This window comes from Caloenas nicobarica, chromosome 5, assembly GCF_036013445.1.
Source record: "Caloenas nicobarica isolate bCalNic1 chromosome 5, bCalNic1.hap1, whole genome shotgun sequence".
NCBI classification, from domain to species: Eukaryota; Metazoa; Chordata; class Aves; order Columbiformes; family Columbidae; genus Caloenas; species Caloenas nicobarica.
In genome coordinates this window covers 16101514-16123784 of record NC_088249.1, presented here as the reverse complement: position 1 = coordinate 16123784, position 22271 = coordinate 16101514, and the positions used below count along the sequence as shown (strand labels likewise).

General features: G+C 38.6%; 1 protein-coding gene across 3 annotated transcripts in view; it reads left to right on the top strand.

Moving 5' to 3' along the window:
* The window catches only part of UNC79 (unc-79 homolog, NALCN channel complex subunit), a 108975-nt gene that overhangs the window by 39132 nt on the left and 47572 nt on the right, over positions 1–22271 (top strand). Inside the window, exons 23-33 of one of the 3 annotated variants that reach the window (XM_065635968.1) lie at positions 201–358; positions 714–895; positions 2185–2386; positions 4219–4398; positions 5421–5486; positions 8596–8882; positions 12460–12642; positions 13378–13540; positions 16394–16543; positions 18034–19254; positions 21607–21714. In XM_065635968.1, coding sequence (XP_065492040.1) covers positions 201–358; positions 714–895; positions 2185–2386; positions 4219–4398; positions 5421–5486; positions 8596–8882; positions 12460–12642; positions 13378–13540; positions 16394–16543; positions 18034–19254; positions 21607–21714 — 2900 coding nt within the window. The remainder of the gene's footprint in view (positions 1–200; positions 359–713; positions 896–2184; positions 2387–4218; positions 4399–5420; positions 5487–8595; positions 8883–12459; positions 12643–13377; positions 13541–16393; positions 16544–18033; positions 19255–21606; positions 21715–22271) is intronic. The other 2 variants (XM_065635970.1, XM_065635971.1) reach the window with 2 other exon arrangements.

Here is a 22271-nt window from a genome sequence, read left to right as displayed (position 1 = left end):
AGAAAAACTGTAGTTGAGGATTTGCAAGTAGCTCTATTCTCCTACCAACAACTCCATAGCATTCACATAAATGTGCCGGATGGCTTGTAGAGATTTTCGTGAAAAGTACATTCCCACCAACAATACACTGTAGACATTTAAAAGAAAGGATGTTAAGGGAGTGTTTTTATAAGCAGGCTTGCTCTTTTTGGTCTTTCCAGCTTATGGGGAGTTGTGAAATCTGAGTTCTCTCAGCTTTCTTCGCTGGCAGTCCCACTACTTCTTCATGCACTTTCTCTTCCCCATGGAGCTGACATTTTCTGGACAATCATAAACAGCAATTTCAACAGCAAAGATTGGAAGATGAGATTTGAAGCAGGTAGGCCTGAGAAATGTATGCTATTTGCTCTTTTTTGCTTCACTGAAGAGGTAGAGCTCTCGTGCTGTAACTGAGGGGACCTAGAATAGATACTTATCTTTTTGCTGCTTTGAGAAGTTTTAGAGACAGTCCGGTGCAAAACTATGGCACAACAATGCAGTAAAATAGAAGAAAACATGAGACACTTTGGATAATTGAAGTAAAATCAAAATTACAACAACTTGCCAGATTTTTTTTTTTTGTTACTTTCTGAGATGTGCATATTTCTAGGAGAGGCATATTAATCAGGACATAAAGAAGCCATTGCCTAAATTAATATGCATATTTTCTTTGTCTGGGCACATGGCTGCTCCAGTGGAAAAGGTGGCTGTGCTGTGCAGGTTTTTGGATATTCACTCTGTGACAAAAAACCACCTACTGAAGTACTCTTTGGCTCATGCATTCTGCTGTTTCCTGACTGCTGTGGAAGATGTCAACCCAGCAGTAGCTACAAGAGCTGGGCTGTTACTTGACACCATAAAGAGACCAGCTTTGCAGGTAAGTTTGTTATATGGGAAAAAATATGTTCAAACAGGAGTCTGGATTTTCACCCAAAGTTCAAAGCGCTTCAGGTGTACAGCATCATGGTCACTGCTAATACCTTTTTAGGCAAACCTTATGGGTCATGGTGATTGACATATGCACAGAATAGCCAAGGGAAATAAGACTGCCCTAGCCCCGACTTAGAGTCATAGAATCATTTAGATCAGAAAAAAACCTTTAAAATCATTGAGTCCCACTGTACAAATTTTGACTGCAAAGGATTACTATTGCATTTGAACCGCTCTTGTAGAAAGCTGTAAATGTTTTTTATAATTTTAAAATTTATTGACATTTTTCAATTTAAAAATAAATAAATTTATAAGTCTTATGATACCCTGCTGAGCTGACAGTGAGAAAATGTATTCAAGCAACATCAAACATGGTTTTGATGCCTTAGACTTACTTAGGTGTGTAATTTTAAGCACATGAGAGATCCTGCCAATCAGAATTCTCATGACTGAAACTAAGCAAATATGAAAGTGGATCAGACCCTATGTATGCAAGCAAGATACCAAAAAAAAAAATCTCATAGTGTACAATTCAGTTCGATTTCTCTGGAGAACAGAATGGATATGTATTTTAGAAAGTTCACTGTTACTGTCTATAAAAAGGTGTTAGTACTTGCTAGTTTTATTCCATATAGTGCTTTTTCAAAATAGTTTGCAGAGAAGTTGAATTCACTGAGTTCACCGAGACTGTTACCAGTACATTGCACTTTCATTTTAATGTGTGTGTTTTCTTCTCAAAGATGTCTTAACACTAAACCCAAAATTCTAGTGCAAATAAAATACAGAAGAGTTTGTGTACAGAAGGATTGAGTCAAAGTGCTTCTGATACACTTCACCCATAATCTTTCTTCCTCTATTTGGGCTTGCAGGTTCGTTCTTTTTATAATTAAGTCTTGATTCAGTTGCCTAAATATGAGGTTTTTTTTCTCAGGCAGGGGTTTGTGAAGAGAATACTTCAATAGCGTACCAAATGTGCAGTAGGACAGAACTTTGCCTGTACCTTTGTATTTGTCAAAATCTAGCAAATTCTACATTCTAAATATGATGTTCTTTTATTTCCTTACTTACCTTATGTTTCCATTGCTATCAGTTCTGACTTGGTAGGAAAAAGGAGCTAAACCTTTATCCTATACTAATTAACAGGACAAGTTGTGAGCTTTGACCTCCCTTTGCTTTAAAAATGTTTTCACATCTCGGTTCTGTGTTGTGTGTTTTTTTTTTTTTTCCCCTCTATAGGGTCTCTGTCTCTGCCTTGATTTCCAGTTTGACACAGTTGTCAAGGACAGGCCCACAATTCTTAGTAAGCTTTTGCTACTTCATTTTCTAAAAGCGGATATTCCAGCTTTGAGCTGGGAGTTCTTTGTGAATCGCTTTGAGACCTTGTCTCTGGAAGCACAGCTTCATCTGGACTGCAACAAAGAATTCCCTTTCCCAACAAGTAAGCAGAGTCCAAATCAATCTGATCACCTTTTATCAGCTTCTGGAATTTCAGCTGCCTGCAGGGGTCTGAGAGAGATGTGGGTCTTGCTTGTATAAATTCTCTGAAATTAGGTAATCTTTCAGGCCAAAAGACAATAAGTCTAAGTAAGCAATTTTTGATTGCCCAAATACAGATGAGGCTATATTCTGTCACACCTTTGGGCATCGTGTTTTATTCTCTCTAGGATGGGATTGCCAGCCTTGGTTGAAATGTGGTCTGGTTCTATGATCGGCTGCAACCTGTGTTAACTCACATGTTTTTCTGTAGATGTTCTTATCCTGTCAGCATTGCTGTTCTTAAAAGCCTAGGCCAGGGGTGTCAAACTCATTTTCACCGGGAGCCACGTCAGCCTCGCGGTTGCCTTCGAAGGGCCGAATGTTATTTTAGGACTGTATAAATGTTGGAGTAGTCACATTTATACAGTCCTAAAATTACATTCGGCCCTTCGAAGGCAACCGCGAGGCTGACGTGGCTCCCGGTGAAAATGAGTTCGACAACTCTGGCCTATGTCATGTCTCGCCCTATTCTATAGTGGTCTGTACAAAGACATCTCTAGGAGCTGTATGATCCTTGAAAAACAAACAAGTGTATGGGGCACAGCACAAGAGGTACACAGACTCTTAGAGCCAGTGCTCAGTTAATTATTCCTCCAGTGACAAATGTTTGTGAATATTTGTCCTGTTCATACTTGGTTCCTTGATGAGATACCATGTCGCCTTCCATTCACTAGGCAAGGGCTAAAAAATAGTTTGTGCATGATTGTTTAACATTCTGAGTAATTGAAAACTTCCTTACCCAAATGATGGTCCATGAAGCAGATCTATTTCCATCTGATTTGCTTGGAGGAGGTGGAGACAGCTGTTTGGACAGCTTGTGCTCCCTCAGCAGCCTAATGCCTCCTCCTACATTTGCATGGAGCCCAGTGCCTAAAAAAGCCCAGGCCCTTCTGCCTCATCCATACAGGAGATGGGTGGAACTGCAAACATTTTCTTCTTGGTATGTGAGTAACTTCACCCGAAGCTGGAAACTGCTGCTGTGGCCTGAGGAGGGAATCTCAGCACTGGTTTCTAGTACCTCTGGCTGCAAATGTAAGATCGAATCTTTAGGAGTGATTTAAAATTTAAAATATGCAAAAGATATTTTTCAGATTTTTTTTTAACCTCTTTGCCTTTTCAAAGACATAAATGGTGCAAAGGATGGGCTCACCAGCTTTAGTTGCTCAGATAGTAAAACTCAAAAGGGTTTGAATACACTGTAGACATGAATGTAGAAAAGTATTGGTGACTCCATTAAGACCTGCAGTGATACTGCTGGTAATACCACTCTAAATGCATAATCACACTCTCAGAGTTCTGGAGGCACTGTTCAAATCCAGGATGGTAGGTGTAGGCAGGACAGGAGGTCAGTGAGGCAGAACTAGAGGCCACATTTGCGTATGAGTGCATTAAACGTGACCCATACTTGTGAGATTTCTGCCATTTTAAAGAGAGGGTGTCTCATATTCCCTTAGCCTGAAATTCAGGTTTTTGTTTCAAGAACCTGTTCTTGTCCAGTCTCTAAAGAAGGAAGTAACAGCATGATTTTTTAAACACAGTTATGCCACTTGGGGTTTTATCGATTTCAGAATGAGAGCATGCAAATGAGTACCTTGCAGGTGGACCCCTTGAGCCCAAATGAAGCTTTCTTGACTTGAGTGGGACCTGGGGCCCAGTTGCATTTGGCACTTGGCAGCGTTAGAGCCTCACCATGCTGTGGAATGAATCCTAACTTGATCACTTGCATTTGCAAAGCTATCACTGCTGTCCGGACAAATGTCGCCAACCTCAGTGATGCAGCAATGTGGAAGATCAAGAGGGCTCGTTTCGCACGTAATCGTCAGAAGAGTGTGCGTTCCCTGAGGGACAGTGTGAAGGGACCAGTGGAGTCAAAGAGAGCGCTCTCCCTTCCAGAAACCTTAACCACCAAAATTCGTTGAGTATCTATTTATGTTTTTGTGACACGCCTGTATCTTCTCCCTTTGGATCATATCCTATTGCTGGGTACACATCAGAATTGTCAGTATTTATCCAACTGGGATAGCGGATTTAGGTTTCTGACTGATTTGGGCTTTATTCAGATAATGACGAGTTAGTGAGTTTGACAAAGAACAGAGACAAACAGTATGTCTATGCTGTGTTTGTTTAAAATGCCAAAACAAAATGCTCCAAGACTAGTTTGTGGATAGATCTTAATTTTTATTTGTGGCTAAGACACAGTAGTTTTGTCTAAAATAGATACAGTGTTTACAGAAAAGTTCCTCTGTTACCAGTTTATTTATTAATTGTAATTATTAATCAGTGTATGCAGCATATGCTAGACATCCTAAAAACAACTGTTAATGTCTCAAATGAGCTTTCGGGTATCTTCAACATTCCTTTGTTAAGACAACAATGTCCATGCAACACATCCTTCGTGCCAGCTTGTATAGGAGGACCCAGGTGCTATGTGGAGCACTGTACGGATATCTTTCCAAGCAGAAGTAAAGCTTACCCATTCTCATTTAGAGAAATTTACAAACAAAGGTTAGTCTTTATATTCAAATTGGGCCTCTTGCATTGCTCCTACCAGTATAATAGGAACTGATAAAATGTTCAAACCTGAGTGCTGGTGAACTGTTAAGTTAAAAGGTAATTTATTTTCTCCAAAATAAACACCACCATATTTTGAGACTCTTAGGTAATCCTTGAGCAATTTCAGATCCCGTATACTGTCTCTCGTGTGATGACTCCTGTATCAGCAGAGCCGAACAATGGAGAAAACCAGAGTTATAGAACATAGTGCATAAAATCTGTAGAGCACAGAAGTCACGTGTTTTGAATGGTTACAACGCCTGCCAACAGCGCATGAGTAAATTAATATAAATATGCTAGCACTGAATATATACTGATGTATAAAATGTCAGTGCTGCCTTTTTAAACAGAGTTGCTTTTGTTTGTTTATCCTTTTTTTAAAGCTCTGAGCTTGACCAGACATGAGCAATCTGCGCCAGCACTTGGAGGAACACCAGAGCAAACACCAGGTGGGTTTGACAAGGTGGGGTGTTTTGATGGAACAGAAAAGGGAGGCACTGGTGCTGACTTTCTTGCTGTCTCATGAGTTAAACTTATGCAAGATGCAAGTTGTCTAAAAGGCACAGAGAATCACATCTCAGCATGGTTCCAAAAGGTGTAAATTGAAGTTTTAGTCTCAATCTGTACTGAAAACTGTTCCCAGCTGTAAATAGTACTTCAGGGCTAGGAGGTTATTCAGAGGCAGTCAGCCATGCCAGGAGTGCCTCACCTTCTTGTGTTTCGTTGCCCACAGGAAGAAGTAAATCTTTAGTAAGCTGGCCCCATGGGTCACCTGTGGTCAGCCTGATCTTTGACCTTCCAGTTTTAGAGACAGCAGACAGAATGCTTTTGATTGTCAGTACTGTAAATTACCCTTGTCTCCTTTGTATGCTTATAGGCGTCTTAAGTCCCTTATTTTATATTTACTGACATTTTGTGGAGACGCCACCTCTGTCAGGCATCAGTAGAATAGCTAGCTCAGCAGAGTCCAAGTAACCTCTAAATAATTGTGACTACTGACAGCTGGAAATCAAGCAGTTCCTTACAGAACATATGTGCAGGTTGTTGCAGGCTCATGGAAGGAACTAGTGAAATAATGATGCGATGAACAGATGCGTCAGTAAATGATTGTTCTTCATTTAATGACACCGTTCACTGGATGTATACTGGGCTTAGAGAAACCTGTCACCTAAGAAGTGTCAGTCTTACAGTAGGCATTGTTAGCCTTTGTGATTTTATTAGATGTATTTTGGTATTTCAGAGCTTCAGTTTTCTAGGCTCAGGTTATTAATCACCTAAGCTGCAAATTCAGGTTCCACCAAAATTGTGTATGTATAAGAAGTTGCATGTAGCTAGTAACCAGTGATACAAAGAAAAGTCTGATAATAAGATTCAAAATTACCACAGATTCTTCGGAAATGAGGAGACATCTGATTTGTCTAAGGAACTAACTGAATCCTAACGTAGGCTGTACATCTGCTCTAGAAAAACATTTTTTTTTCTATTTATTTCAGAATTTATTGTTTTATTTTTTGCATCTGCAAATCTTGGTCCAGCAAGAGTTTGGATAGAGAATTTTCACTTTGAAAAATAAAAAACGCCAGTGAAAACTGTTTGGAATAAAAAATATTATCTAATATGAAGTTCATTATTTCCTTTGACCAAAATGAGGCCAGCAAAGGAAAGTTATTCTTGATAGAAGTGATTCTGAAGATTTCCCCTCCTAGTTTTCATTTTCAGCTATCATAGAAATAGCAACCATGACTATGCTCAGCAAAACAGCCAATCAAACAAAACCCTTTGCTCATATACCAAGAAAACACAAAATATTTTAAATTATTTAAAAAATTATAGACACTGCGGTTTTGCTGGTGAAGAATCTAGGACAGATGCAATTGTACCAGCAAAGGAATCCCTTGTCTGAATAGCATATTACATTGAGAATATGGGTAAATTAGAAAATTAATTTTTTTTTTAGTATTTACTATAAATACATAGCTGTGAATTTACATAAAGCCTAGGACATGTAAGTAACTCTAACAGACTAAGTACATATAGGTCACTGGCTAGTAACCCTAACACAGGCATGCAGGAGCAATTTTAATCTTAAACTTTGAGCTAATCTTCCTTGTAGGGTCTGTCCTGCAAACTTAAACTGTTCTTGCAAAAGTAAGGACTATATCCAATAGTTCAAAGGATTTAGCCTTGAAATGAAAACATTTAGATTTTTTTATAATTGTGCTTTATACCAGCTTGCTTTATCTCAATTATTTGCTGTTAGATGGATTTTTAACCACAGATCAAAAAATACATCAGAATACTTTTTAGGAACACGTAATTTTAATTGTTAACAGTTAGAGTGTTTAAAGAACAAACTAAAATTAATGGTGTAATAAAACCTTAATTTTCAAATATTGCCCCCTTTTCATGCTGTCAATATTTTCTTTCCCTTTGATTATCCTAATTGAAATAATTTTTACTTATTTTGCAGATAATGCATATATAAGGCATTTTATTTATACAAAAGCATTTCATTTAAATTACTGTTTTAAAATAGAAGATGTTGAAGTAATATACTGTACTGTGCTTTAGCCATGAATTTATTCAGAATTATTTAATAAAAAGAATCTGATATACTGATGTGTAAAATAGCTGCTGCCTTTCGTGAATTCAATTCCCAGTGTTAGTATAACGTAGATCTTTAGGAACTGCTAAGCACTAAAAAAAAGCCTTACAAATAGGATGAAATAGGGTAACTCCAAAGGCAATTACTAGAGGATTATAGTAATGATAAATGGTCTTAAAAGTAACTGGAAATACTATATTTAAAAAAAATATTGAACTATGAAAATGAAAATACTTGCCCAGTTGGCAATGTTATTTACGATGTGTCTGTTTTGCCTGCATAGTGGCAGCCAGCACCCAAACTTCCTTGTGCTTTGGAAGGAGCCTCTCATCTTTCACATGATCATATTCCCACACAAGTTATTATTTCCATTCAGTGTTTATAAAACCAAATCTTAGGTTTCTTCTCTGGGAAAAATTCACCAAAGTTTTTACATAATACATAGTGTCCCAAAACCTAATTATAGTGCCTACATTTTGGCCCAAGTTATTTGGGGGAATATGGACTGAGTGCTAAAAGAGGAAGTCTTCATTCTTTCTTTAATCCTTATTTAGTGGAATTTGCTGCATCTCCTACCTTTGCTGTTTTGTACATTGTCCACTGACAAAGACTAATATCCACTAACTTTTGCTGAGGAAAGACTGAAAACTATGCCAGATGAGAATTTGCTGTCAGTGGGATTTGATTCTCCTTTAATGCATAGATGTGACAGAATAAAAACACTTGGTGTGGCAGAAGTGCACTGGGATGCAAGGATAAGCAGCTCAGTTAAACATCGGAAAGCTGAGAAATGGAGCTCAGTGTACACAGTAAGTGTTGATGTCTCCTGGGACTTTGCCAGGTGTCTTTGGGCAGAAATGGAACAATGAACTCTGGAAAAAAACTCTGGTGTATTCTGTACCCTGTTTACAGTCTCATCCAGTGCCTGATACTAGTGTCTCTTGGGCCCACAGGACAACCCTCCCCAGAGAATGATAACACAATCAAAGACCTGCTGCCAGAAGATGCTGGGATTGATCACCAGACAGTCCACCAGCTGATTACTGTGCTCATGAAGTTCATGGCAAAGGATGAGAGCAGTGCTGAGTCGGACATCAGCAGCGCTAAAGCTTTCAACACAGTCAAGCGCCATCTGTATGTCCTGCTTGGTTACGATCAGCAGGAAGGATGCTTCATGATTGCACCACAAAAAATGCGTCTTTCGACCTGCTTTAATGCTTTTATTGCTGGAATAGCACAAGTAGGTGAAGGCACTTACTACTTTTTGCAGCTATTTCTCATTGCCTGTTGTTGCAGTGGTGGTAGCACAGCTGCCTTTGTACCTCTTCAGCTAGTGAAGGCATTTGAGAACAAGGATGGCTGCTTGTTCTTTATTCTCAGAAGGCTCCGTGTAACCTAATCAAGTGCTTTCTGTACATTTTTGCTTTGGAGTTAAAAAGTAAATAATGAAATAGCGGTATGCTAATTTGTAACTTCCTACTAGTACTCTGAACTTGCTGCATCGTTGCCATAGAGGTAACGGTTTTGTGTGTGTGCAGGCACACAAATATACTACCACTGTGTGAAAACTTAGAGACTGCTTCAAGCCTCTTTTCTCTCTCTCCGTAGCCTTTGAATGCTTTACTTTCCTCATGTGTCATTTCCTCCTTTCCCATTCAGGAAGACCTCAGACCTATGTTTTCCTGCATAAATGGTCTGTAAACTCTTTGACATTCTTCACTTTGCAGGAGACTCATTCCTCTTCCTCCTTAGAGTGCACCAGGATTTTCTGTTCTCCCCTTTCCCAGGGAGTAGTGCCACCATGGTGAGCTCCTGCCTATATTGCCATGATAAATGACTGAGCGCATCTTTGCCTTTTGCCTTTTTTCTTCGTCTTGTAAGGAGGACTGCAATTTTCTACCTCACAAGGCTTTTCTAAGGCTCAGTTAATTCTTACTGATAGAGCAGTTGGTGATGCTACACTGAAAAACAGTTCACACTTGCAGAGTATTCTTGCTATTTGCAATGAAGCATCATCATAACTTCCACACTTTTTAGTTATTGCAGTCTCTCATAAAGGATTACCACAGGGGAGAGAGAGGGCTGTGATTTCAGATCTCCCCCTGCCCCAGCTCTTAAAATTCTCACTGTAACCTTCACACATTGCTCAAAGCTATCCTGTATTCTGTATCTGCAGTTCTTATCAGGATTTTCTGGTTTGTACATTGGAATCAGTGATTTTTTTGAAGTCAATTGTAATGTAGATACTTGGATAAACTTTCACAGTCATGGAGAAGTCAGATATGCCTGTTTCAGCAGGTAAAATAGAAGGTGTTAATGCAAACTGGATAGCTGCCAATGCATCCTGATCATTGTCTTGGAGCACCATTGCTGTGTGCTGTTGGCATCTTTCACTTGTATGGTTTTAAGCTGAAGTGTGTAAAAGGATATTCAGGCCTGTTACCATTCTATTGAGAGTCTGGAAGTGACAGTTCAGATCACAGGGCAGTATCTTCCACATTTTTCTACATGTTTACCAAATTTCCCAAACTTCAGTGGTCATAATTGACCTGATTTTCAGTAATACTACTTAAATGCAACTCTAAATATCAGCCACTGCCTTTCCTCCTCTGCCTTTAAAATGTCTCAGGACAAGCAAATTCATCATTACTGTTTGAAAAGCTTCATAGTTGAATCCTGCCTCCCTTGATGTCAAATGGAGTTGGAGAACTTCAATAGGCCAGGATTTTTCTCCATGTAGCAGACATCAAAACTTTAATTTCTTAGCTGTAGGCTGCTTTGTTTTGGGAATCTCCTTTGCTGCAAGAGAAATGCTACTTGCAATCTGAAGATGTGTTTACAGAGTGAAAACTCAGTATAAAGCTCTTAAGAGATCTATTTCAGTTACACTCCTTCCCCTAGTCATAAACATTTGCATTCCCTTGTCAGCTCCACAAAGGTTGGGATTGGGCTGACTTGCTGGTTCATTGGTTTTGATTCCAAGCTTGATTGGAACGGTCAGTTCAAGAAAAAAAAAAAAAGTCTCTTAGTATTTTGCATCATAAAATCTGAGTATTTGAAAAGCCTCTTGCTCACCAGGAGCAGGAGTGGGCCGGTTGTGGTGTTGCAGTGAGTGCGGTGTTGCCCGCACGGTGGCAATGTTGTACAGAACGGTCGGAGAGGGGAAGCCAGCAGTGCCGGGCTCTGCTCAGCATTCCAGGCTGAGCTCTGCTCAGCATTTGCAGCGTCATTTATTCCAGATCTTCCTGTGACAACTTAAAAAATGGGTCTGCTCAGCTTAAGACATGTCTGCATTACAGTATGTGCTGTGTTAAGGCAGGGCTCTGTCTTCCTTGTATGGATGACTTTTTCCTAACCATGCTGTATAACTAACTGTATCTCACCCTGAGGGGACAAGGCATTGCAGGGTAGGACCATATTTGGTGACAATATATCATCTGTTTGACAGGCTAACCCTGCATGGATAGACATGGGATTCATCTGTTTAGCTCTATGCGTGCAGCACAAAAATTTGAGACAGCTGCAAATTGAACTAAGAGAATTTTACAGGAAAAAAACCCTCTAGTCAGCTTGTTCAGGAGGGAACTTGAGAGATGAGTTCTGTGTTTGTAAATTAGGCTCATCCCCTTGTTCTAATAAAAACAAAACCAAAAAAAGAAATACAGACCTGAAGGAAATGAATGATGTGGGTTAAACAGATGTTTGTGTCTGTTTAGATGTACAGCACTCCTGAAAAAGCATTAAGTCCACTGACACTGCAGGGATGTGTTAGATCTTGGGGAACATGCTGGAGCTTTCTTGGCCTGCTGTTACACCTTTCTGGGTGTCAGCTGGTATAGGTCAGTGTCAGAGACAAGGGCTTTGTGGATCCTTGTTATGATCTAGTTTAGCTGCTGATTTCAGGACATTAGTTCTTTTTATTTAAAGCCATATTTTGCAAGACTGATGAGAAGATAATGAAAAATAGCAATGCAGTTTCAATGGAAAACACAGTTGTATCAGGGCGGTGAGCATATGTGCCCACACTGACCTAACCATCAGGATTCAGACCTCTAGGACAGGCTCCAAATAGCATGATGCTCTTCAAAGGTCATGATGGAGGCAAAGTTTATGGCTAGCAGTAATAACAGCAACCTGCCTACAGCAACACCTCCACTTAAAATTGACGAGCATTTTATTCAGAGCAGGATATTTTTCGTTAGCTTTGTTCTTGGATCATTTAGGATTTGCATGTTTAGACTTTCTGCATACCCCATCGCAGACAGCCTTACCTTTGCTATAGGGAAGAGTGGAATTCTTGTCTCATTACCTGTTTCCAGAACATGGGTCTTAAAAATACCCAACAGTTAATATTGCAAGCTTGATGAGAAAATAATGAAAACTGGCAATGCAGTGTTAATCCAACCCCCCCCAAATAACCAAAATACACAAGCCCCGCCTCCCAGACCACACAATTGCATCATATCTGTTAAATGTAGGATATGTCTAATACAGTTTTGTCTGTTGGAGTATGATCAACTTGTACTATAAAAGAAGGTTATCCCAGCATTCTATATTTTATGAACTTGCCAATGTGTGTTAAAATTTAGACCATGCAGGGTGAAAGGCTTTCAGAACACATCTTCTTTTGTTTCATTTTACTTGTTTAACTAAAATGAGAACTTGGCAAGCTGGTAGAAAGTTTCTAACTGATAGTCAGACATCCTTAAAAATATATTTTCACTTAACTAATACCTCAACTGTATTAGTTATTTTGCTTTTCAACATCAGTGGATTTGATTTCGGGGAGCTGACTCTTGTGCTGATATTCTTTTCAGGTGATGGACTATAACATCAACCTGGGAAAACACCTTCTTCCCTTGGTGGTGCAGGTGTTGAAATATTGCACTTGTCCTCAGCTAAGGCATTACTTCCAGCAGCCTCCTCGCTGCTCTCTCTGGTCCCTCAAACCTCACATTCGGCAGATGTGGTTAAAGGCTTTGCTTGTCATTCTCTATAAGGTGAGTGGTCTTAGAAAGACGCTGTCTGCCTTAAAATTTGCACTTCAATTTGAAATTTGTTACAGGGAACACCTAACTGCACCGCAAGTGAAAGGAATTGTAAAGAATGTTTTTCTTTGATTTGCTTATTTACTCTATTTAATTTCAATGTCTGAAGTAGTTAGGCTTTCATCTGTGCGACACACCTATAACTTCTGCTGTCTATATTGTCTTTCACAGTTACCTGAGGAAGGAAAATATGGATTTGAAAATAGAAAAATGCTATATGAAGTTCAAATGAATAGTATTTGAGTAACTTAGAATTAGTTTTAAAAAAATTGAGTAACTTTAAATGGGGAGTGGGTCAGCTTAACAGCATGTGTTCTTCAGTTAAGTAATGCTTTTTAGGAAGTGTGGGGGCACTAGAAATGAATGGTAAAATGCTGATTTGAAATTATTTGGAGAACAGGTCTGATGGGAGACCTTTTGCATTATTATTAATGATTATTTTTGTCATATAGAAGTCAAGAAAACAAGATAATAAATCTTACTAATAGGATTTTTTAAAAGTAATTCTGTGTACAAAGCTGAGAACAGTCCTGTTTCTCATGATGTGTTTAGAAATTTATGATCAAAGGAAGACAGAGGGCATTCAGCTGACAATATTCTTGTCATTTTTCTGTTTTTACTGCCTAAATGTTTATCCAAGGATAAAAGTTAGTTTTTAAGCTGAAGTTTTTCTCTTTCACTGACCAGTACCCCTACAGAGACTGTGAAATCAGCAAGATTGTACTTCACCTAATCCACATCACAGTCAATACCCTCAATGCTCAGTATCACAGCTGCAAGCCCCATGCAACTGCTGGTCCTTTGTATAGTGACAACAGTAACATAAGCCGATACAGTGAAAAGGAAAAAGGTACTTTTAACACTCTCATTTGTACGATAGTCGTTGATTTAATTCAGTAAGTCTTGCAGATGTTGTAGAAATGGGTAAATATGGTCTTAATTTTAGAATGTAATACTCAAGGTGTGAATTCTCTGATCAGCTATAGCCATCTACAGTAAAAGAAATTGACAATTTCTCTGTAGGCTAAGCATAGCACAGCAGTTTAACTTCTCTTGGAGGAAGGGTACCTTTGACTTAGTAGTTCAGTCATCATCTCTGGATAGTCCTTGGCCGTTCTGTGACAATATTAACTGATCCTGCTGACACACAAGGTGTGTAACCAACCTGACACTGCATCCTAATTATACTTTATAATAGCATGACCTAGTAGCAAATATTTGGTGTTGAAAAGAGAAAATGACAAATTCAGTCTATAGTTTGCTTTTCTCTGTGAAAGGAGCTGAAGTTGACTAGCTTGCAGGAGGATGTATATGATGTAGATGTCTAAAGGCAGAAGAGAATGGTTCAACTCTTAGAGTGAGCGTCGTGTTTTTAAATCTGTATGTGCTTGGTAGCTGTAACAGGTGCTGTGGTGGTGTGAGCTGGTGTAAGGTTGGGGCTTGAAATAATATGGTGTCACTGAGTGTAGTTCCTTACAATTGTGAAGTTTAGTACATGATAATTATTTATGATGAAAGTATAACAAGTTATTTTGATGTTAATCTCTAGCTGCTTTTCAGTTATTTTGCGTTTTAGCTGTTTATTTGCTCTTTACATCCTCCTTCTCAGACTTCCTAGAGTGCAGCAAACTCTTATTATGAAGAATCGAAGATGCACTCTTTTTATGCATTTCAGTACCTTTTCCTCTTTTGCTGCTTGTTGCTCGTAAAAAGATATCCAGCAGAACAAGGACACAAATTATTGTTTACCTGAACACTCTACAACTCACCTCTAGCAAATGAAAGCAACCTTAAAATGGACATAAATGATGCATCACATATTCTCACTCACTTGGACATTTTGTATTGCTAGAGGAGGGCTATGAGGGTTCAGGTAACTGTGGAATTACTATAAATTTGTCTTTGTTTTGAGCTGAATTGTTGACTTAATTCATAATGACTTAATGCTGAGGGTAGTAGTAATACATTTATAAAATGCATTCAGTTTCTGCATTGATTCTGAGATGTTTCTAAGACCAAGTGAGATACTTAAGTATCTAGATTGCTGTTCATAGCAAGTCTCAAGTTAGGTTTAGAAAACTTGGTGTTCCAGTCCTGTGTCCAACATTGATTCCCTGGGTGGCCTTGTGTCTCACTTCTGCATTGTTTCCCTGTGTTTAAAGTAAGGAGAATAACATCATTTGCTTGCTTTCCAGAGCTGTTGTGAAGGGCTTTGGGCTGCTCAGAGGTAAAGGATCATAAATGGGCAAATTTTACTCTGTAAATGCTGACTTAATCGTAGGGCTGATTCTCCTCCTTTGCTGAAGTGTTGCAGAAAAAAAGGAAGTATAAAAGTTTTCTTCCATCTGCAAGAAGCAGCCAATATACATCCATAAGGACTTGGAAAGTTGAAGGCTTTCCCACCATTTCTAAGGATACTTGTTTAGTTCCTGGTCAGGTAGTGTGTGTGCTGCTGTCATCATCAGAAGTGGTGTTCAGATGATCAACAGCTGAGGATTTCATTGTCAGGCAGCAAGAATCTCTGTGATAAAGACGGATCTTCCTACAATTGAACCTATTTTCTACCTATTTTCTAATTTTACTTCCACGCTTAGCTGCAGGTGTCTCGTGAGAAGAAGCCTTTGTTGCTAAGGGGAAGAAGTTAGACATATAAGACATGATGTTAAAAGTGATCTCCTAACGTACTAAATTCGGTCCCTGTAGAAATTCTTACTATCCATATCAATTAGGTATCTTATCCCTGATGCTTTTAGGTGGCAGTTCCATAGCTTCACACATAGTAGAAACTTTCCACTGATTTCAAAGCTTAAGATATTAATGTCCAGTTTAAGTCTTCAGGTTTTGGCCATTCTAAATCTTTGGCTTACTTGCCTTTTCATTCCTAGACACCAAATGCATTTACTCTCCATGTTTGCTCACTAGAACAAACAAGGCAAACTTTTTTGTTTCTTCCCCTGAGTACTCTGTTTTCTGTATTGTCCCAGTAGCGTTACTTATTTCCTTGGAGGTGAATCATGATAGATACGTATTTTTCTTTTCTTTTTTTTTTTTTTTAATAGTCATTTCACACAGGTGATGTGGTTATTTTTTGATGGGTGAACAGACTTGGATCTTTCTTACTTTCAGCTGTTTTCAGCCAGCAGGTCTCAAATTAGAGCATAATGTTTTACTATTACTACTTACATCAGTAATTTCATAATTCATACTTTTAGGTCATTTTCTATTACTATTACCAGCTTCCCAAAATTATCCACTTCTTTTTTTGCTTTCCTGTTTTGCTGGTTTATTATTGACCTTGCAGTTCTTGTACTAATTTCAATCTTCTTCAGTTTACCATTTCTCACTGAGCACTATAGAAGTTATTTACCCAAGTCAGCATCCAGATATATTCTGTTTCTTCCATCTAAAGAATCTGTATTTTTATTAGTAAGAAAGATCAGCTTAGAATGGTAAAAGCTTTGATATACTTTTGTTGCATTGTAATCCACTTTTAATTTCTCTGTCCTCTCTTGCCTGAATTCAAGATTTAACAAGAATGGGAGACTTATACCTGGGACACAAATTTTCTTGTAAACTTCAGATGATTCTTCGTTCTCCAATTTAAGTTTAATTGAAACTAACTGAGATTTTGTTACATAGACAGCTTTTCATTCAAGTAATTGCACTCTCGTAAGAGTAATCAAGTTTTTTCTTTCTCCAGCAGAGGAAGACAGTGTTTTTGATGAATCTGATATTCATGATACACCAACTGGACCTTGCAATAAAGAATCACAAACTTTCTTTGCAAGACTGAAAAGAATTGGTGGCAGCAAAATGGTGAAATATCAACCAGTTGAGATGAATGCTCAGAGAAGTATGAATTGTTTTGTTGGTATAAACTCATGCAGAAATAAAGTTTCCTACTCTTAGTTTCAAGCTACCACCTTTCTTTGTAGAGTTTGTTACACTGCTAATTTGAATGTGAGGACTCTGTCTCACTTATGAGAGCAGGTACTCCTCATTTCACTGGGTGAGTTCTCGTATAGGAGTCTCAAAGTAGGGACTCCAGAATAAAAATATCTGAAACCAGCAATTGCTTTCTGAAACTTTAAGCTCTTTTCAGTGTAAAAATGTTTAAGAGGATTTGTTGCAATTTTGTTCCACTGTTGGGCTGAAGTTTCTTACTCTATTTTTTTCCCAGAAGTATTTTTTTTGTTTGTTTGTTTGTGTTGGTTTTTTGGTGAGGTGGGACACTAGGGTAAGCAAATTTGTTGTTGCTGCTGCAAATATTATGATTTTCCATTGGTAAAAAGTGTCATTTGGTGGTTTCAAAAAATAGGGAGGATTTTGTTTACAGATTTAGGTTTCTGAAATGAAAAAAAAAAAAAGAAGAGATTTCTACCACCACCCACTTGCCTTTTTTTTTTTTCTCTTTCACGTGCTTGCATGGCAGGGGGAATGATTCTGACTAAAGCAAGCATCTGCTTTAGCTTTTCTCACTGCTTTTTTTGCATGGTGATTCATATATGGAACATTTTGAAATATGAGGATAATAATGATCAAGAATATTCTGTTTTATGTGAAAATATGTCTTTCATAGTAACAACAGTGATAAGCTTTTAAAATGTTCTCAACGAATGTGTTCACGTAGTAAAGTTCCAATGCAGTGGTGGTACCAGTGAGTGTAACTGCTCACTTCACTCCTGCCTAGGACAGGGAGCTGTGGCTATGTGTGTGATGGTTGCCAGACTCTGCTGGTCTCTAGAATCACTGGGTGAAAAAATTCTCTCAACACCTGTCTGATCTCAGGCTTGTGCTGCCACATCCTCACTGCTATTTCTACCCTTGCTTCTTCAATCAGAAGCATCCATTTTAAGCCCACTTAGCTGCGGTAAATAACATGTAGATGTGCTCTAATGTACACTCATGTCCAAATGATATCCACAATACTGTAGTCCAAATTGATTTTGAAATCTCTTCAGAGTGGTCCATGTAGCTCATTTCTTCTTTCATCTGTCATGCCTAACGCAGCCATCCCAAGTGTCCGTAGAAATTACTTGCCTGTGGTATCTTCTGTTCAATGCATAAGGTTAAACAGTCTATCTTCAGAGTACACCTGTCCAGGATGAGTAGAATTTGGATAGAATTTAGATAAACCCGACTGTCCAAATAGCAGGTTTACTTGTCATTGTTCCTTGTAAAAATGTGTAATATGGCTCTGAGGTAAAAACAAAATTTAGACAATTTTGACTAAGATTTTATTTGTATTTGAAATGCCAATTGTGTTGAATTGTGAGATAAAGATGAAGATAACTGCCAGAAGTCTCCAACTGAGGTAGTATTAGCTCTTTCTGTTTTAATCAGGTGAAATAGAGCTGGCTGAATATAGAGAGACGGGTGCCTTACAAGACAGTATTCTGCGCTGTGTGAGAGAAGAAAGCATTCAGAAAAAAAAACTGCGCTCTCTAAAACAAAAATCTCTTGATATAGGGAATGCAGACTCCCTGTTGTTTTCATTAGATGAACATCGCAGGAAGTCCTGCATAGACCGGTGTGACTTAGAAAAACCACCTGTCCCTGCTGCTTATGCCATACACAGGCAGAGTGATTATGGACGATCTCGGCAGAATTCTTCTACTAAAGCTGAAAATATAGAAACGCAAGAAAATCTTCCGTGTACAGAGAGTTTCCAGGAATCAAGAAGACCTGTCATACCAGAAGTTAGGTTAAACTGCATGGAAACCTATGAAGTGAAAGTGGACTCTCCGGTTAAACCTGCTGGGCCAAAGGAAGATTTAGATCTGATAGATTTGTCCTCTGACTCGACATCAGGTCCTGAAAAGCATTCAGTACTCTCCACTTCAGACAGTGACTCTCTAGTTTTTGAACCACTTCCTCCTCTTAGAATAGTGGAGAGTGATGAAGAAGAAACAACAAACCAGCTGAATGATGAGGCCCCTGGCAAAACTGCCGTGTCATCTCCCTCAACTCCCATCAATGTCTCTGCACTCAGTCTCAGCACAACTCCTCTGGTCCAGTTCAGCATTGAAGACTGCTCCAAAGACTTCAGTTCTCAGGATACAAGCAATGATGCTTCAGCAGGACTAGAGGACATCCTTTCCACTTCTCCAAAAGATCTAAAGGACTCTTCAGAGTTAGTTAAGCCAGAAGAACTTCAAGACGTGTCCTGTGGGAACACACTAACACTGAAACAGAAAAGGGACTTGCTGCAGAAGTCGTTTGCCCTTCCAGAAATGTCCCTTGATGATAACTCTGAGCTCAGTGTGGAGGAAATGAGACCTAGTGGAGCAAGTCCAAGCCCAAATGTAAAGACAGTCCTTATTAAAGTCCCTGAAGATTCTGAAAACCAAACAGAAGGTGATAAACTTGATACCAACACAGAGTCTGACACTGAACAAAACATAGAGCAGAAACAAGAAGAGGAGACTGAGGAGTCAGAATTTAAGATTCAGATTGTTCCTCGCCAGAGGAAGCAGAGGAAGATTGCAGTGAGTGCTATTCAGAGAGAATACCTGGACATTTCTTTTAACATCCTTGACAAGCTGGGAGAGCAGAAGGAGGCAGGTGAGCTCAATCACTGACCCAATCAAAAGGTTTATCACTGTGTGAAGGTTTTAGTAACAGACCAATGTAGGGAGAGATGTGTATTCATGTAGGGAGTGACGTGGGCATACACCATCTGAGCTAGCTGAAGAATGCTTTTGGGTGTTTGTTTCTCATAAGAAATGTACTAACTATACAAGTATTGTGCATGTATGAGGGCTCATTTGAAAAGGAAGTGGAACTCAGTGACAAAAGTATTCGTTCTGATATCCAAGTTAGGGAGTGTAACTCCATGGCGTCTTAATGTGAGGAGTCAGAAAAATTGTCATAATTCAGTTCCTTTTATCCTACTAATCTAGGCCATACTACAGTGATTCTCTTTTGTGTGTAGTGGTTTTTGGCCTTTATTTCTTCTGCAAGCATAAGGCAGTGGAAAGCAGACTGGATCACAAATTGTAAAGCTGAGCAAGCTGTAGACTTCAGAACTAAGAGGACTTGGAATTAACCACATTTTGCGTTTAGGATCAGACATATATATTTTGTTTCTATACACTAAAAATTTTTAGTAGCCTTCTATGTATTGAGTATTGACAAAGTTTACATGGCTTGTGTTCATTAAAGATTTGAAGTTGAAGCATGCGGAAAGCCATACAGTGTTTCTGTGTATCCCAAGATTTTTCAGGTCATTTCAATACAGGGTTTTGTTACCACGTTTTTCAGGTGGACAGAAAGTGTGTTCTAGCTGTTTCCTCAGTTACCAACTGGATGGGTCAAGTGGTTTTTAAAAATGTATGCTGCTGCCTCTTTACTTCTGCAGCTGTATTTTTGGATTTTTTTTCCATGATTTTTCAGTTATTAGAATTTTACCAAGACTTTTTTTTTTTTCACCATATTAATTAAAAAAAGAAAGAATCTTCCAGGCTTCACTTCTTTGTTGCCAGTGAAGTGAGGAGGAACATTTATGGATTCCTGACCTCACTTCTTCTTTCTTCCTCAGAGGGAACGATAGTATAATTTCTTATTATGATATTATGCTTTTACAAGAATAAATCATTCAATGTGATCATAGTTATGCTGTTCCCTTTATGTTTCAGGCCTGTCATCCCACTTATGGTTCCAGTAAGCTGAAGAACCGCTGGAGCTTTGTAAAAACGAAAGAGGGCCAAGTGCTTTTGAACCTTTCAAATAAGTTGTTAGAGAAGAATGGTCATGAAAGAATTGTGCAATTAGACTCAAATGCTTTTTTGACCATTAGTAAGGGCCAGTTTTCATGCAGTAATTAGCAGTATCATCCTTGAAACTGCTTGGAAGGACTGTCCCTGTTCTGAAACACCATGTGGAACCTAGAATTATAGCACATACGATGGTCATTTGGCTGCATACATCTAAATATGCCATCCAAGGGAGCATAAAACATTCACAATAACTCACTAAGTGCTCACTTACATTACAGGTTGATACAGACAATTCAGATAACTGGGTAATTTAGTGACTTGGGTAGGTTAATCTATCTCTTCTGTTTTGCTTTGTTGGCCTTATTGATTAGTTTATTTGAGAACATATGTATTGTAATTCATTTAAGTAGTCTTGATATTGCCATCATAAAGGGCTGATTATAATTTCAAAGTCTTATTCAAGCTTCGTCAGCCTGTTATACTTCCATATGTTTTAGAATGGCTTGTGATATAACTGATCTCTGAATTAAATATGCAAATGGCTGTTTCTTCAAGTGTACGATGCTGGGCTACGTTTTCCTGCCTGAGACTTTTTGCAGCACGGATACAGCTTTATAGGATATGCTGAAACCAGCCCTCAACACTTGAAAATGTCTTTGCTTTATTCTTCCTATATTGATAGCATCAGTTATCATAAAATAAATACATTAGCTTTAATGGCTTATTTTTTTTTTAATGATAGAATCTTAAACTCTCTCACTCTTTAGGATCAACTGCTAGATCAGCAGCCTTTTGAAAGAAAACTGATAACATATTGGAGATAAGACTTTTAGAAGATGCTAAGCTGTTACTTAAACTAGCTTTGCATCAGTGGTGCCTCTCTTATTTCCATGTTGGTGGTTCTTATAAGCACTCTGAGTGGGACTGAAATCAAACTCTATGTGCATTTATTAGTTCTGAGCTCTAAAGAGCACAGGTAGAAATTTACTTTAAAAAGTGATTTTAAGCAGTAGATCCTTATGTGTCTATAAAAATTTTCTTACTACACAAACACACTGAATCCTTTAAAAACTGCTGGAAATGCCAGATGGTGAATGCATGACAGGAAAGAAGTGAAAAAAGTATCCAGGGAGAAAGCAGATGGAAAATATTTATTGATTCTAAATACTGAGAGTTTAAGCACAATTTTCATATGCAGATCCTGCTGCCAAAGGACTTTCAACACTGGAAATGCCAAGAGAGTCATCATCTGCACCGACACTTGAAGCAGGTGTCCCGGAGACAAGTAGTCACTCTTCCATAGCAAGTAAGTTTGCTTCTCGTTTGAGGATTGAATGTGCCGTGTTTGTGCGTCAGATACATATCATGCCTGGTAAATGCCCTCCTCTGAGTTTCACTGATTCTTGGAAGTACAGTTGTGTTGGACATCATTAGATCTGTTAAATCTCTGGTGGTCAGCAGGATTTTAGCAGTTAGTGGCTGCAAGATTTTCTGTTGCACCATGGCAATTTTGACAAATGTGGTTTTCCTGAATTAGAGTAGGTAGCAGCTAGAAGCAATATTTCACTGAAGTTGAATGTTTATTTTCCAGTGAGAGAAAGCATTGTCAACTGTCAGTGCACAGAAGAAGAGGATGAGAGCTCCACAGGGCTCTTACTATGGTCTTCCGTGCATTTCTTGCTGTACCTTAGGAAAAAAAACCTTGCAATTTTTGTAAAATGCCTGAAAAGCCACTTCTTCAGCTCTTCACTGAAATGCAGTAACTATTTATCTGAGATTCCCATACCCATTTCATTGGAAAGTGAACTGGGCTGATTTAAGTAGACGTAGACACATGGCTTAACAGAGCAGATAGAGCTAACA